This window comes from Colossoma macropomum, unplaced genomic scaffold (assembly GCF_904425465.1).
Source record: "Colossoma macropomum unplaced genomic scaffold, Colossoma_macropomum, whole genome shotgun sequence".
Classification (NCBI taxonomy): domain Eukaryota; kingdom Metazoa; phylum Chordata; class Actinopteri; order Characiformes; family Serrasalmidae; genus Colossoma; species Colossoma macropomum.
The window spans coordinates 13,024,491-13,038,649 of NW_023494791.1; the positions used below are offsets into that span (position 1 = coordinate 13,024,491).

Below are 14,159 nucleotides of genomic sequence, written 5' to 3' on the forward strand. Positions count from 1 at the left end.
TAAATCAATCTGTGTGGCTAAATCTAGTTTGAAAACCACCAAAAGGCCAACTCATATGCTGTCTGAGTATTAAAAATCACCTGAAAAGGGGCCGGTTCAAGCCATGAGCCCGAGGTCAACCAGCTTAAGCTGTCTTTACAACAACATTCAGGTATCAGTTGATAGGATGGGCGCTTTAAGAAGAATCCAAGTATGTGCAAAGCCAACACCCACAAAGAGAGAGAGAGAGAAGTTTTCCGTGTTTGGTCCTTCCGACTGAGCCTACAGTAAAAACAGACCTAGGCGAGGTGGTTGGCACATCCATAGGGTTCCAATGTGAGTCAGTATCTGACCGTAGCCTATAACCCATCTCACACTTGCTAAAAACAATTTGATGACCCCCAAGCCCTTCGGAATGTTGGAATATTCTGTGTCAAAAGTGGAATTTTTTGGAAGACACGGGTCCCATTTCATCTAGATTAAAGCTAACACAAGAAGAACATTCACATCAGCAGTCAAACATGGTGGTGGTAGTGTGATGGTGTGGGGTTGGTTTGCTGCTTCAGGCGGCTTGCCATGATTGACAGGAACATGTCTGTGATAAGATGCTGTGGCAGGACCTTAAATGGACAGTTCATGCTTGAAAACTCCCCAGTGTGACTGAATTCTGCAAAGAGGAGTCAGCCACAATTCCTGAAATCATTGTGACAAATTTGCAAAAATAGAGGAAATCAAGTGCATATACTTTTTCATGACACGGCAACTTAAAATGGCCAGCTAAAAGCACCATTTGTCAAAACACCTACAGGACAAAATATATAACAAATAACTAGTAGTGTCAAAGTTAACATATTAACAACACATTTAAAATGATAAATTATTAACACTGCTAATTTTTTAACACTGTTAACAAGTTTTCTAGCTTGACCCTATGAATCGTTCATAGCTCCAGTGAAGCCCAGCTGCTCCTGTGCCATTGCTGTGTTGCTGCCTCTTTATCCCTCTTGTTCAAATACAGCTTTTAAACAACAAAAAACAGTGTTGATGCAGGCAAGTGATATCAGTAATATCAGTAACATTAGCATTGGTCCTTTGGTGTTCAGGAGGCTATGCTGGAAAGTGTTCATGGGAGAACTATGGAAAAAGCAATGAGACGTAACTTGGACTGAGCGGTTCAGTCACAGAGGAGTTGAAACATGCAGCCACTGTTGCTCTCATTGGACAAACTAGAAACTGCATTCACAATATTTTCATATTCTTATGCTAACTTAAGCTACATGAAACATTATTTACCATGTGACCAACGTTTATCACATGAATACTTTGTTTCATTTTACATTTTGTTGAGCTACAAGCAATTCTGTGATATTACAGAGTCAACATGTTTATGAATTGTATTGGTTTCTGTTTTCCTCTGATTTTCTGGTACAGATGTTTTTTGCTATTTTTCGACATTGACCTAAAACTGATAGTCCACATTTCTTTTCATGATAATGTGCTACATCTTTTACTGTATTTTAGTGCCTCTTCTCTATCAGTGTGAAGTCTGTATGAGGTGTTGACCTTACGGGAGAAATTGTTAGCAGGTTTTCTGCCAATTGTTAGACAGATGGAGGAGAGAGAGAAACAGGACAGTTTTAAATCTCTGATGAAAGTCAAAGTCTTAAGCACTGTAAATACTGTGAGAGAAGGTGTGATTGGGCAGGGTGGGGTGATATCTGTTAGGCCAGCAGTGGTATGGGAGGTAATGGGATTGGCTGAAGGCCTGAGAGTGCTTATTAATGTACATGAGCACTCAGTATGCACCCGCTCTCTGCAGAGCTGCTTGCTTTGGTAACAAAGCCAGGTCAGAGCCGTGCACTGACCACTGAAGGTAATGTTCTCAGGCTTAAAAAATTCTATTTGTTGAGTTAAGGATGTGTGTTCTTACAAATTTTGATATTCAAAAATCCATATCATGAACAAAGAACAATAACAAATAACAAATATGTATAGTAAAAACTTATAATTAAAAAAAACCTTTACCTTTACTTCTACAAAACTTAATGGCAAAGGTGCTTTTATTTTTGTTTTTAGTTCTGGTTTTTCAGTTTGAACTGAGTTGCATTTGATGCTATATATTTGATGCATAATTCATCATGCATATGCTTTTGATGCATAATTCATGCATAATTCATCATACCATATTATTTGAAAGACTAAATCTTGTTTTTCCACCTTGAAAATGTCTTCTAAGTTTGATTATATCACCACACCCAAGTGGGGCAAATTAATAGTTACCAAAATATTATTTACCTCCTGCTTCCACCAACCCTTCCTATCATGGAGAGAAAATGCTCAGCTAGCTCAGAGACCCTCTCTGATACCACATTTCACACACAGTAGAGAAGGAAAATGCTTCATAATTTGACTTTAAAAATACATTTCCAAACCTTTAGAGTGATGTTGCAGAGGAACCATATTTAATTCTGTAGAGAACCTTTTAAAAATTGTCTTTTTAATTAATGAAATAAAGAATTGTGTGAATGAGAGGGTATTATGAATTGTCACCCCTGAAACAATCTGTTATAAAAAAATATATGTTTTATATTTTTACATATTATTGTTATGCCTAGGAAACTACTAAAACTAGCATAGGAGTGTCCCTAAACCTTAATAGTCACTAAGAATGTAAAGATTTAACAATATCCATGACTATGCTAATTTTAAACGTCCCCTTGCCTCCCAGTTCCCAGAGAAGCTTTGCATTTTACCTTAGACAAATGGATAATACAGCTCTATATGTTCAAACAGATTGAGCAGAAAAGGCGGAGCGCAATAAAAGCATATAAACTCCCTCTGAAACATTAATAATTAGAAAATAAACTAGCAACATCTTCAAATCATCACCTACGAAACGTTAAACCACAACAGAACAGGTTAGATTCTGTAGCAGTGGCAATGGCTTGACATTACTCTTACTTTGAATCTATATCTAAACTTGATATCGAACCTGTGCTGTGGTGTATATTTTAGTCTGCTTGCTAAGCTAATGGTAGCCTCTGATGCTACCAAGGACAGTATAATGGAATGAGATTTGTGTAGCTAATGGCTCAACACAAAAAATGTTACTCAAATTTGAGTCTTATTTGAGTCTTGAGTCTTAAGGCTCAGTAAGCCAGAATTGAACCTGCGTTGTGAAGCTATTTTTTGGCCTGCTTGCTAAGCTAACGTTAGCCTCTGCTACAGGCAAGGGCATTCAAGCCATAGCATGCTAAGGTATAGCTATCTGCTAGGACAGTTCTACACATCATATTTAAAACTTTCTTAGATCAACAGTGGAATATAAGTTTGATGCTGCCGTAATTTGAAATATTACCATAATTTATTTTAGCTGACTGTTAACTATATCTCAAACTTTAAGTTAGCTACATTAGCGCTTGCTGTCTGTAACTATCCAGTAATGTTTCCAGTCAGCATATATATAAATATATATATATATATATATATATATATATATATATATGAGCCATCCAACAGGAGTTAACCCTTTAAAACCCATGTTTTCTGGTGGATCTTTAGTTTAAAGAACCTCCACATAATATACAGTTTCTATTAAAGGTTTTTCCTACCATTCAAGTCAAGAACTGACATCTGGGTTAATTCAATTACATGTGCACTCTTCTAGTGTGTGTTTGTGTGCGAATTAACAAGATAATAAAGGCTGTCTCGTTTGTAAATTATACCACAAAATGACTGTGATGTAGATTTTGATTATTTTAACATCTTTATCTAAAGTTATGACAATAATTAAGCAGGTATAGTGTGCCCATTTGGAGAAATTCAACAGTGAATACAGAAGCCAAGATTTCATCTGCTGGTGGAAAGAGGAAATTATATGTCTGATTACCTGATCATTCAGCAGTACTTTGGAAGCAGGTAGAAGGAAATTCTGTCATCTCTAGTGGTTTTAGACTCACTGAAGAAGTGTGCATAGCTGGAGTAAAGCCCTGTAATCAACTCCAGCTCTAATGTTCATCTCCAGCTTTGAAGTGAAACAAATGGAGGAGTGCAAGACAGCAAGCAGCACTCTAGCTGCCTTTCAGCAGCAGGTAGACGTACTGTACCTCCTACGTCAGCAGTACCTCAGACCAGAAAGCTCAGACTCTGCTTAAAGCTTTCAAGTTCTTTGGTTATGTAGGCTGCCTGGGCAATGCGCACACTTTAAATGACGAGGGAATGGAACAGGCCGAAAGTGCCTACATTTACATTTAAATGAAATTATGCTGTAATAGTATTCTGTTGAGTGCTCAGATAATCCCATTGTAGGAGATGTGTGCATGGGTGCACCAGTGTGGGATTTCTAGTAGGATTACGTGTTTTAATGTATTTAAATACAATTATGTATTGTGTGCTTTGTTATTGAACTGATTACCAAAAAAGGTATTTTGTATCAAAACATGTTAACAATAGATATGATTCATTAATTATCAATTAAAAGTCTTTAGGAGACAATTCAATACATCATCTCAAATTCCACACAATTAAAAAGAAATCCTCTTAATGTATTGTGTTGTGGTGTTAGCGAAGAAGATGATGTAGAAAACATAACATTTTAAGTGAATGCCTTTTTTTATTCAACACAGCAGCAGAGGAGATACTGCTTAGTGCTACTGAGGCCAGGCTAGCAGGGCAGGTCATAAACAGCCACACAGTACATGGTATCCACATCAACAGAACAACTAACCCCACCACCAAGCACAATATCACACAAAACAACACATACACATATTTCCAATAACAACAATAACTTATTTACAGATTTAAAGCCTCTTCTACCACAGCCGCGGCACCTCCTGTGAGCCTGTGAGTGAGGCAGCTCTGCAAGGCCCAGCCTCTCTTGTGTTCACATCAAACATCAGAATGGGGAAAAAATGTGTAAGTGACTTTAACTGTAGCATGATAATTGGTGCCATGGTTATTGTTTTAATTTTTCAGAATCTGTTGATCTCCTGGGACTTTTATGCACAATAGTCTCTAGAGTTTACACAGAATAGTGCAACATTCAGTGAGCGGCAGTTCTATGGGTGGAAATGCCTTGTTGATGAAAGAGGAAAGAGCAGGATGGCCAGACTTGTTCGAGCTGGCATGAAAGCTACATTAGCCTGAATAATCACTCTTTACAACAATGGTGAATGGGCAACACATCAAACCTTAAAGCAGGACTTGTTTGAGTTGACAAAAAGGCTGCAGTAACTTGACTAACCACTCTTTACAACAGTGGTGATCAGATAGGCATGAACGCACAACATGAGGTGGATGGGCTACAACAGCAGAAGACCACATTGAATCCCAGACTCAGAATGAAACAAGTGTTCCACTAGTCGCAAACACCAGGGGCTGATATATATGCATCAAAACACCAGCTTTTAGCTAAAGTAGTGTTCAGTTATCCTTTACTTAGGCTGTTTCTCTGCTGAGCGAGGATGCAGTAAAAAGCTTAAAGTAGTATTATTTAGACAGGGGGATGTTATGTACATTTCTGAGTTAGATCTGTAGATTGCACAACATGTCCTGAAATTTTTACAGTAACTCTGTATTGTGAATCTGCGGATAAGTGTCTGTGTGTCCTGTAACACACACACACGCACATGCACAGTGTTCCCCAGAGCCACAGGCAAGGCTTGAATAGCAGCGCAGTAGGATATGCTCATGTTAGAGCAGCAAGTTGACAGACGGAGAAAGGAAAAGAGGCAGAGAGAGAGAGAGAGAGAGAGAGTGCTTGGGCTGGTGAAAAGCACAGTGGTGTGTGAGTGTTTGTGGTGTTTTCTGTTGCAAGGTGCAGCAGGGTTTTGGCCCGTGCTGAGGCCCCACAGCACACGCCGTAATTGGGCCGGAGCTCAGAGCAGAGCAGCCCAGTACAGCAGCACTTCAGAGAATTCCTCATTACAGAGAGGACATCTCTCTCTCTCTCTCTTCTCTGTCTCCCTCTGTTCTCTTTTCTCACTCTCTCTTTTATAGTCTCCCCCTCTCTCTTTCCGTCTCTTCTCTCTCTTTCTATCTCTCCAGCTCTGTCTCTTCTCTTTGTTTCTCTCTCTCCCTTTCTCTCTCCATCTGTCTCTTCCATCTCTTACTGTTTCTCTCTTTTCTATCTCTCCCTCCCACTTGCTTTTCATTACTTTGCCCCTCTCTCCCTCTGTCTTTTCTTTCTTTTTATTTCTTTCTTTCTCTCTCTCTCTCTCTCTCTCTCTCTCTCTCGCTCTGTCTCTTTACTTGTCTCTCCTGTTTCTCTCTTGCTCTCTTTTCTGTCTCTTCTCTTTTTTCCCACTCTCTCTGTTATAGTCTCCCCTCTCTCTTTCCGACTCTTCTCTCTCTTTGTCTCTTCTATCTCTTCCTGTTTTCTCTCTTTCCCACCCTCTTACATTTCATTGCTCAGCCCTCCCTCTGTCTTTTCTTTCTCTTTTTACTTCTCTCTCTTTTTCTCTCTCCCTTCCTCTCTTTTTAATGGTTTGCCCCTCTCCTCTCCCTCCTTCTATCTTTTGTGTTTTCTGTTTCTCTCTCTCTGCTTCCCTCTCTTTTTTAATTGTTTTCCCCTCTCACTCTCTTCCCTGTCTCTCTCTCTCTCTCTCTCTCTCTCTCTCTCTCTCTCGCTCTCAATGGGACCTGCTGAGGGGCTGTTAGCATGGCTCTCTGGAAACTCTGAGAAATGGAAAATTGCAACACTCCTCACAGAGAGGGGAGAGAGAGAGAGAGAGAGAGAGAGAGAGAGATGGGAGATTGGATCATCACACTGAAGTACTAATACTGTACACTGCCAGGTAGTTTTCATTTACATACCAACAACCAATGTAATTTAATCAGATTCCAATCCATTTAATGCTCAGGTCTCTAATCAAAATTCAGTTTGGCAAAGTTAATCAAACATTTGATGCAAGATCTAACAAATGCACAGGCTTTAGCCTTAAAAAGATTGTGTGTATTAAAAGACAGCAAGGCCTACTCTTGCGGCTAAATCAATCAATCAATCAATCAATCAATTTATCTGTCAATCAATCAATCTATCTCTTTCTCTATCTATCTATCTATCTATCTATCTATCTATCTATCTATCTATCTATCTATGATGTCTGTCTGTCAATCGTCTCTCCTCTGTTGCCTAGTTGCATGATTCTTCTAGCTTTCAGCATGTCATTTCTTCATCTCCATAACTATCTAGAGGGATCACATCAGTTTCTGCCCATGCACAAATTTAAATATCAAAGCACCAGTCCAAACAAGGCATGGCATGCTCCTGAATACACTCAATTTCACTCTCTCTCTCTCTCTCTCTCTCTCTCTCTGTCCTCTCTCATACATCAATCCCTTTCTGATTTATGGCTAAATCAGAAAGTCAGATGGAGTGTGGCGGACATGTTATGTCAAGCAGATAATTCTGAGTACTGTTATAGATTGTTTCCTGTGTAAGCTGGAGAAGGTCTTTGGTGTTGGAATACATAGATATCCAGTCTCATTTTTTATTGTTTATTTACTTAGTCAGGTACATGTCTAGTTAAAATGTTTTGACTGAGTGTGTAGAACCACATAGAATGGGGCACAGACAGCTGATACTGTCTCACATTAGGTAACTAGCAATGCATAAGTGGACATTTATAGATGTTTTTCAGACACAAAGTGACAAATTTGTAGAATGTCAGTTAAAGTGAAATCACTAAATCAACTAAATGAATGTCTATGGATCACCTCTTATACTAGTTGCACAAAATAAATCAATGTGAAACATCCCACATTTGCATTTTTTTCATGCATAACAATGTATTTTTTTTCTAATTGTCTTCTGTTGATTTAAAAAATGCAGAAAAATATTTAACCTCTTAAAGGGCCCATATTGTGGAAAGCAGAATTTTTCTCTCTGTTTTGAAATACAAAAATTTTATAGTTATGTCCGTAACTAGGATCAAAATTTTAGTGGCATCCATTTTGCAGAAACGTGACCTACATCTCATAGTGAATAAATTAACTGTGAGTATTACACCAACCGAAAGTTGCTCCTTTAGTTTTTTTTTGTTTTTAACCAAATCATTGCTCCTTTTAACCCATCCACAACTGTTACACATCTTTTTCCTTTCATCTGTTCCTTCCCCAGTCCTCCATTCTTTTATAAACTGCTACTACTCTTCCATAAACTGATTTGACTCCAGTTATCCTGTTTAATTTAATTTAATTAATCATGTAACTATTTATTTTGAAAAAAAAGCTGAAAAAATGTGTTAAAGGTTTCAAATTGATTTTATTTAATTTATCTCTCTCTCTCTCTCTTTCTCTCCTGCATCTCTGTCCTCACTGATTACTGTAAAAGCACACATTAAGCATACATTATAAAAAGCTGTCTGTACCAAACCCCAGACAACAGGAAAGACAGCTAACGTTACTCATACAGGTAATGAGACAAAATACAGCCAAATGTACCTGCTGATTTCTAAATACTGTTGGCTACATGACTATACCATCAATATGTTGGTCAACAGAGAACTTCATCACACTGGTTGTAGTATGTTATGTGCAGGTAAAACAGTACAACTTTAATTTCTCATCTACTTGCTAATATTGCTGACTACGGAGCCTGTAGCCTAAACTGAGCAGCTACTGGAGCTAGACTAAAAGTAAATCAGACTAAAACATGCTGATTTAGCCAGCAACATTATGAGCAGTCCAAACAATAAATGAAATACAGGGTTTGCATTTTACAAGTATTTGGTCCCCATTTGGGTAGGTCAGTGATAACGTGGCTGCAGCACTGAGCAGACTAATGTTATCATAAGGGCGCTGCTGCTACATTTAATCTAATGAATGGAGAAAAGTGAAAAAGAGAACCCATTTGTACTGGTTTTGTGATGTCACAAAAACCAACACATTTACATTTTTCCACTCATTTAGCCCACTTATACAACTGCCGCCCCCCCCATCCCCAATGCACTAAAATTGTTTGGAGTGTTTCCTGGCCTGCATTTTTGAATGATACACACTGGGCAGCCAATCAGAACAGAGGTTATTTGCATATATCAATCTTAATGCCACTGTGACAAAAACAACCTGTTTAATTATAAGGGGTAAATAGAGGTTGGAAAATGATAAAATTGTACCAAAAGAGAATCCAAATTCTTCCAATGAGTAGATTTGTGGATCAGTGTTGTTTCTCTCTCAGTGTGCTGTTTTTGATCAAAGCACTCTGCAAAGGGATAAAACCAGAACGCATGCATCTTTAAAGTGTATGGTTGAAATCTGCAGCAGTGCGTTCCTCCACAGAGTGATTCTAACACTGGCGCTGACAGTGATCTCCAGCCCAGCGGTGATCTGCTATGGCTTAACCTGTATAACTATGATCCTGACCATGGGGAGTCTGATAGAAAGTGGGACAGAGCTGCCCCCCCTCTGCACGCACAAACAGGCTCTTTCCTCAAGCTCTCTGCTTTGGACTTTCATGCTGTGGCTCTGGAAGCTTCCGAAGGACACTCTTCTGACTTCCTTGAGCACTCACACACCCATAAGGAACCCCATCCATCAGCAGCTTTCATGTCCCTGTGCTGTTTCTTAAGGCACTCGGGATCCTCCACACCTCCGCACTCATTTCCATCAAGATCCCTTGTGAGTCCCACCCTTACGGAACTAACTCACATCACTCTGCTGATGGCCCGCGGCCTGAGTTCCACTGAAACTTTAATAGTTCTTTAATCTTTTAAACAGGCTCTGTGATGGACTGACCCAGGCTGACGAGGGGTGCGAGTGCCTGCCCGTCGTAGGGTCCACAGGCCAGCATGGGTGTGTGTCAGCTTGGACGTGAAATGTAATGCCGATCCAAGTGGGCTTTTTCCTGGTGCAGCAGAAATGAGCTGAAGCGACATCATCTTTATTTGAGCTGTCAGACCAGAGGCCATGCCGACCATGGGACCAATACAGAGAAAATATTACAAACTACTCCAACCATACCACTGCCACCAGGAAAATATTACCCTTCCATAATGCTCGCATCACATCACCGCTACAGAGCAGAATGGACTGTCCAGGGGCTACCCAGCTGCTACTGCTATTGAGATCATTTAGCTCCTTCTATTGCCTGATAAAATCAGCTCTGAATGATCATTTATCTGTAAATGTCCTCTACGTGTGCTATGCAGCCTTGCTTCCAGCTGTCGTGAGGTCACTGTAATGATTCTACTCTTTCTGCTTTACTTGAGTGTTATTGAAATTGAATATTTGTACTTTTACTCAATTATGTTTTCAAGAGAGGAAAAAAAAAATTAATTAAGAAATAAATAAGTAAACGTTTTTACTGCATATATTTTCACAACACAATGTAGAAATTTCAAAGGTCAGGAGATATTTCTGTTTTTCTCTAGCACAGGGGTCAGCAACATGCGGCTCCGGAGCTGCATGCGGCTCTTTTACTGCCCTGTTGCAGCTCCACAGCAGAATTAGACTTTTAGTTAAAAATAAAATAATCCTCATTTGCAGTAAAACAAAGCTCTGCTAATCGCTCTAACACAGTTTTGGGAACCAGTGGTCATACACGCTGAATTTAATGTAGCCTTTATCTGCTAATTCATCAACCTTTGACCCTGAAGGTTGGCGTGCAGACTGCTGGTCACATAGCAACACAGACAAAGCAGACAAAAATCTCGCCTTGCTAGTAGCTAACGAAACGGCGAAGAGAAAGATTTAAGATGAGCATCGATAATTTGGAGACGAATTAGCTTATTTGCATTTATAATCACTCAGCTGGTTTCCTGATCTGTTTAATCTGCAACAAGAAGCTGTCAAACACTAGAAAGTCATGAAGCTGAAGTCAGCTTCTCATTCGAATTTTCCCGTTCCATCTTAAAATTGGTGCAGCAGTTACATTCTTGCGCTACAGGCACCATTTAAGGTGGAACACGAAAATTTGAACGAGAAGCTTTTCGCGGAAAAGTTTCCTGCCGGAGATGCAAGAAAAGGCGGCTATAGCTGAGCTAAAGCTAAAAGCTTCTATGTTATATATTTTGGCCTAGACTAGGACAGTAGTACATACTGAGACAAATATACAGCCAAGATGGTAAAATGGATATGAAAGGTTGTGGTTCCCAAGGTGGTTTGATTTTTATTGAAAGGACAAAATGGCTCTTCTTAATGTTTGGGTTGCCGACCCCTGCTCTAGCCAATCAGTTGAGTTGCTGCACATTTAAATGGACTGGTTTTATTAGCCCTTTACATGACCAGGGCCTGCTGGTGGGCCTAAAGTTTTATTACAGTCTTCTAAAACCTAAGAATGGACCAGTTTCCACTGAAGTCCCTGGAGTTACTGAATGATAAGCCTTAGTATGTAATAAGCCTGGGGTTTTAAGGGGTTAAAACATCCAACCAAATTCATATCAGTGTAAAATGAAACTGCCCACAACCGTGCTATTTAATCTTTGTGTTAGGACCAGTACTGACCAAACAAAGACAATGTATTTATTAAGACATTATTTTTTTTCTTTTAGATACTTGAGTATGTGTATGTTTAAATGTAGATGTTTCTTCCTTTCACTCAAGTACATTTTTGGCTCAATGGTTTCAGTTCTACTTGAGTAAAAATATAGTGCCCATACTTTCATGTATAGCTTTTCTGTGAGGGGTTGGGTATTTTGGTCTTTCAATCCTCACAAGCCTAGTATTGCAAGCTTATTGCCAGAGAGTCTGTTGTGTTCCATTGCTCAATATGACCAAGAAACACCTACTCTGACATGAAGAGGCCATTTGACTGACACGCAAAATGATCAAACAGAAAATGTAGGTTTTCATGATGTGTACAATCAGTGCTACAACAAAAACAGAACTACAGGAAACAGTGTAGTATTGAACAAGCACAAGAGGACATCTTGCTTATTTGCTAATTGCTTCGAAAACTTTAACAATAGGATGCTGTGAATTTTTCAACTGATGAAAAGCGTTCCACAGAAGTACGTACACATGACAATGCACATAGCCAGTCAGATTTGTGGCCTTCTTAGCATACAGGATACCTTAGATGTTCTGTGCACCCTTGTGGGAGGAGCCTCCGAGCCTGAGACTGAAGTACCTGAGAGGCCTGAGAGGCTGGTGCTGTGGTAATGTCTCCATTTCTCCAAGTTCCCCACAAACACAGACATTCTTGCGGGCAGAGACTTCAATCGTTTTGAGGAGAAATAAACAGTTCTCAGCATTTCCTGGGCACCCTGGAGCTACGAGAGGAAAATGTATTTTTGCTTAAACAGGCTAAAGAGACTGCATTGCCTGTGGAGGCAGTTTTAGTAAACAGTGAGATGACTTCTCAAACAAGCATGTATTATCAAAATACATAGAGGCACTCCAGGATGTGAATCTATAAAATATTACTAGCAGTGAAATACAGATACTAATCTTACATAGTGGCACAGAAATCCGCACACATACATTTTTTTAAGACTACAATCAGTGGAGCATTTTTTTATTCCTTGTAAAGCCCAAGGTGTCGACTTCAAGTGTAGAAATTCTCTTACTTTGAGAGAGAGAGAGAGAGAGAGAGAGAGGAAAGTTCTTTGATAGTGTGTGAGTTGTGACGCACTCCTCTCTCTAGAGAGAGAAATGCTGGCTTAGAAAGTGTTTGTGCCTGTGTCCTGACTTACCCTGACTGATTTCACTGCCATATCTGGCACACAGATCTGTGCCCTAGGAGCAGCGCTGGAGGGTATGATGAGGATGGCTTAGTGTGGTGTCCTGGGTCAGGCCACCGAACAGGACCCCTGTCTGATTACTCAAGTAGCTCATCAGACATGGTGTGACGCGATGAGAGGAGGAAGATTAGATTAGTGTGGGAGGAAGACAAAACTTTAAACGCAGCAAGGTGAGAAAGTAGGTTGAGAAAAGCTTACAGTTGTAACAAAACCACACATCTCTGAAATGATAACGATGCATTATATGATAAGAAAAAATATTCTTAACATATGTTTTGGAGGATACTTACTTTTGAGAAATTTATATTACATTATACTATATTATTTTATAGCCATTATTTAAGAAGCTACACCTGTCCTGGGATATTTGACTGTAAAAACTGTGAGCAATGAAAAAATTGCATTAAAGAAATGATTTCATTCTAAGCAGTTTCGTATAATTAAATGTTCTTATGATATGATATAATGAAGATGGCATTTTAAAATGGTGTAAAATTGTGTTCAAATTAAAAACAGGAAAAAATGAGCTTTTTGTAATGACTGCCCCCAAACCTGTTCACAACGAGTAAATGTATAAAACTCTTCCATACTTTTTCATTGAATTTGCAGTTAATATGGTCATTAGGTTAAATGTGTTGCTCTTTCAGATGATATTTCTGAGGAAATTAGATATATGATAGTCCATTCATATAAGGAGGGGGAAAGGAGAAAGGTCAATAAGTGAACAAACAGAAGTTTCCAATCCTAGTTCAACAACCCTGCAAGACCTGGTAGAGCACCAAAACTGTCACCATCAGATAAACAGTAATTAAAGCAGAATTCCACCAATTTTTCAAAAGTTACGAATAATTAAATGGTTAAGATGTAAAAAACGTCATTTCGAGTGGTTTGATTTGTAATGCTCAGTTACAGAAAAACATGCAGTCAGAGTTGTTCACAGTGGTGGTGATGGGAACCAGACATCTGAAGAGTACTATTATGTGAAATATGAATATGCTGCCTGATGTCTGAGGCATTGTTTGAGGATAGTTTTGCAATAAATTGTACTTTTTTAATCCTTTCATGATGGAAAGGTACATGCAGGGCACTGTAAGGCAAACTAGTCCCTAAAGAACTATGTTTTTCAGATTTACTGCTATTTTACCATCATCAATATTACATATAAAACTCCTGTAGGTTCACTGGTGGTTCTGCATAGTAAATAAAATGTCAGTGTTTGTGTTGTAGATGCGAAGAAATCTGAGTCTGTACATTTTTCTACAGTGAACAGTTTCACATCATACCACTCTGACTGATGCTGTTTACATCTTAACTGCTAAATTATGCATAAAATGTGAAAATTTCCCTTTGAGAGAGAGAGAGGAGAAACTCCAGCTCCACTCTTACTTCAGATTACTTCAAAACCCACAGGTGTTTCTGTCCATCCTTCCACTGTGAGAAGACAACTCAACACTATGAGTTTAATGGATGTGAAGCTGTCACAAAGCCTATACTGAG

The 14,159-nt window shown here is 39.1% G+C and overlaps 1 protein-coding gene across 1 annotated transcript in view; it reads right to left on the bottom strand.

Moving 5' to 3' along the window:
- gfra4a (GDNF family receptor alpha 4a) overlaps positions 1 to 13,806 on the bottom strand; it is a 130,801-nt gene extending 116,995 nt beyond the window's left edge. Inside the window, exons 1-2 of the mRNA XM_036573944.1 lie at positions 12,615 to 13,806; positions 12,050 to 12,191 (exon numbers count right to left, since the gene is read on the bottom strand). Of these exons, the coding sequence (XP_036429837.1) occupies positions 12,050 to 12,191; positions 12,615 to 12,635 (163 nt within the window). The 5' untranslated portion in view covers positions 12,636 to 13,806. The remainder of the gene's footprint in view (positions 1 to 12,049; positions 12,192 to 12,614) is intronic.
- Positions 13,807 to 14,159: the final 353 nt, after the last annotated feature.